At 31.5% G+C, this 3,057-nt stretch overlaps 1 protein-coding gene across 1 annotated transcript; it reads left to right on the top strand.

Annotated features, from left to right (window-relative positions):
- Nucleotides 1-68: 68 nt before the first annotated feature.
- On the top strand, nucleotides 69-1,673 carry LOC120254229 (uncharacterized protein At2g29880-like). Its single transcript, XM_039262367.1, has 2 exons — nucleotides 69-702; nucleotides 790-1,673. The coding sequence occupies exons 1-2, from the start codon at nucleotides 400-402 to the stop codon at nucleotides 1,357-1,359; spliced, it is 873 nt and encodes a 290-aa protein (XP_039118301.1). The 5' UTR covers nucleotides 69-399; the 3' UTR covers nucleotides 1,360-1,673.
- The last annotated feature ends 1,384 nt before the right edge of the window (nucleotides 1,674-3,057 follow it).

Genomic DNA, 3,057 nt, shown 5'->3' with positions numbered 1-3,057 from the left:
TAATTGGCAGGAAGCCTTTTCTTCTCTTAATAAATATATGTATTCTTTTCTTTATTTTTTTAAACCATTATTTTCAAAATGAGCAATTCAGGCCCAGGTTGCTTACTTGTTCCATCATGTGCATTGTACTGCTTGCATTTGGACCCACTGAGATTGGTGGATATATTCAATTCACCTAGGAATGTTTTGTCTGATCAGTTTCTGTGGGTTTTTTTATTTATATCTGAATATTTATGTTCAAGGTATCTGTAAAAGTCAATGTATTATGTGAATTGGATCTGATCTATGGAGCATATGATTTAATTATAGTCCTTAACATGTTTTTTTATGAATAATGATCAAGTATTTGGCCAACTGATTGATGCCTCTAAATTATGTCTTTGAAAGGGATATGAAATCATGGATTCAAAGGATTGGTCTCTAAAGAATGAGTATGCTTTCATTAAAATCCTACATGACAAGGTGAAAAATAATAAACTGCAAACATCCACATTCAAGAAACCAGTGTGGGAGGAGATTAACAGGGAACTTTATGAGGCCACGAGGGAACACTATGGAGTGGGGAAGTTAAAAGGAAAATTCAATCGTCTTCGGAAGAAGCATCGAGAGTTTTCAACATTGTTAGCCCATACCAGTGTATCTTGGGATACTGTGTCAAATACTGTACATGCACCCGATGAGGTTTGGCAGGAATTTTTTATGGTGAGTTTCTAAAGTACTTATTTATTTTCTATGATGTAATGATGTTTCAGAACCAAAATTTTGTTGATGTTTTATGAACATGTTTAGAGAAACAGATCATATAAACAGTTTCGGAAAAGGGGATGTGATTACTATGAAATTCTTGGAGAGATTTTCAGTAGCAACACATCATCAGGAAAGTCGCATCATACTTCTACTCAGGATCCCCTGACATCTGAGGACCAGGAGATAGAAGAAGAGTTTCTAAATACTAACCAGCACGTGGAAACATGGAAAGAGAACAATGATGAGACCAACGACGCTGAAGTGAGGATTGGTTTTGTTCGACCATTTATTTTTGACTCCTCAATTGATCGTCCATGCAAGTCAAATAAAATTGCTCACAATGACAAATTGGACACTAGTTTGGACTTGCTGTCATCATCAGTAAGTGCTAGGACAGAAGCTCCAAAGCACAGAATTGAGAAGCAGAATGTTCAATGCTGTGAAGACTTGTACTCGATCGATGCATGCATGGATGTGTTGGACAGTATGGAGGCTGTTCCAAATGATCTCTACATCAAGGTTTTAAAGAAGTTCACTGATCCTGATTGGAGGCGGATGTTCATAAAAATGCCCCATTTCAGGAGAAAGTATTGGGTGGAAAATCTGGATTAGATCCTTTGATTCTAGGATTTCTTTTTGATTAAATATAGTCCTAACTCAGGAGAAGGGATCCCATAACTTTTAGATTCTTCTTCCTATATTGTTAGTTACTGCATATAGATGCTATTTCAGTTCCATTCGGACACCTTAATGCTGTTGTTCAGTTTGAACTTGTATGACCATTAGTTCTTGAGGTACCTTGCAAACCTTTTTTATGTGGCCTTTGTATATATTATAGTAAGCTTGATGGTTGGGAAACGTCTTTGTGACATAGTGGTTAGAAAATTTTTTAAAGCTTTCATTGCTTAACAGTTTTTTTTTCCTTCTATTGTCTTTTGCATATGATGTGCTTGAGCTTGGCTTGTTTTTAATCATGAGTTCCGAATGTTTTTTTATTGAACAAGCTGCCTTTAAGCTCAAATTTTCAGCTATGTTCTCGCTAATTTGCCTTTTTAAGCTTGGATCTCTTAATGGCTATATTTGTGTTTGCTCGAGTAATTTTGTCCGGAGTTGTTAAAATTTTGACTTAAATTATATTAACTAAAATTAAATATATTAAAACTAATAATTTATCTTTCAGATTAATGATTGATATTTCATTAATAATTTTTTTAAATTAATTATCTAAATATATTTGTTTAGTTATTTAGTTTAAAATATATTATTTATTTTTAATTTTTGACGAAATGTAACATGGGGTTTGTGAGAAATACACGCAAGCGTGGAACAAGTTCAACAAGCAATCTGTGTCCTCATCTTGCATCAGAGTTTAGGTTTAATCTCCGGTCATCCTTGAATGAATACATTGCATAAGGGATTTTTATATCAATAGGTTAAGAGGTTGATGGTAAATATTTAAATTTTGTAAAAAAAAAATTTTTGAAGGATAATTAATGTATAATGCAATTGAAAATTGAATATTAACTCCATTATAAGCAAGGTTTTGTGACTAGGAATTAATTATTGTATGGTTACAATAACACAATTTCGTATTTTGTAAATGAATTGGATCATTTTTTGGATTTAATTATTTTATACTTGTTTAAATTTGTTATATATTTATCTTTTAATGTTTTAAAATTTAAATATTTATGAAAATGATCACATCGACAGATACCAATTCATTAATTCTCATAAAATGTTAAATTATAGCGCATTGTGCGGATTATGTTATAATTTTTATTTATATAAACATGACCTAAATAGTATATTTATTTGCATAATACAATTTGAGATTTTTAAAATTGTCAACGGAGCTTTAGCTTTTTGACACATAGTCAGGGCCAAACACTAAGAATTAAATCTTTCATGTAAAGTGGGCACGTGTTATACTTAGAAAGGCCACACATGCCTCTGACAAGTTATCCACATTTATCAAAATAAATAAATAAAATTTTTATAATAAATTCCATATTAGAGCTTAGCTTTAGATTTAAGCACTTAAGCAGAAGTTAAGTGTTCCCTCTCATGCTTAATTTTGACAAAAATTGAACTAAGGATGACACAACATTTCAGTCTTAATAAATAGGCAACCATATATTAATTATATTGACCTTCTAATGTAGACCTCCTAGGTTATTAACATTTATAGAAAAAATTTCTTCTATTTTTGCCCACAACTTATTAGTGATTTATTTATTATTGAAGAACTCTAAAATAAAAAAAAAAAACCTCAACAATCAAGCCCAGCCAAATCTAATGCCAAACCTA

The sequence above is a fragment of the Dioscorea cayenensis genome, unplaced genomic scaffold (assembly GCF_009730915.1).
Source record: "Dioscorea cayenensis subsp. rotundata cultivar TDr96_F1 unplaced genomic scaffold, TDr96_F1_v2_PseudoChromosome.rev07_lg8_w22 25.fasta BLBR01000390.1, whole genome shotgun sequence".
NCBI classification, from domain to species: domain Eukaryota; kingdom Viridiplantae; phylum Streptophyta; class Magnoliopsida; order Dioscoreales; family Dioscoreaceae; genus Dioscorea; species Dioscorea cayenensis.
The sequence above is the reverse complement of the archived record's forward strand: the minus strand, read 5'-3'. Positions and strand labels throughout refer to the sequence as shown.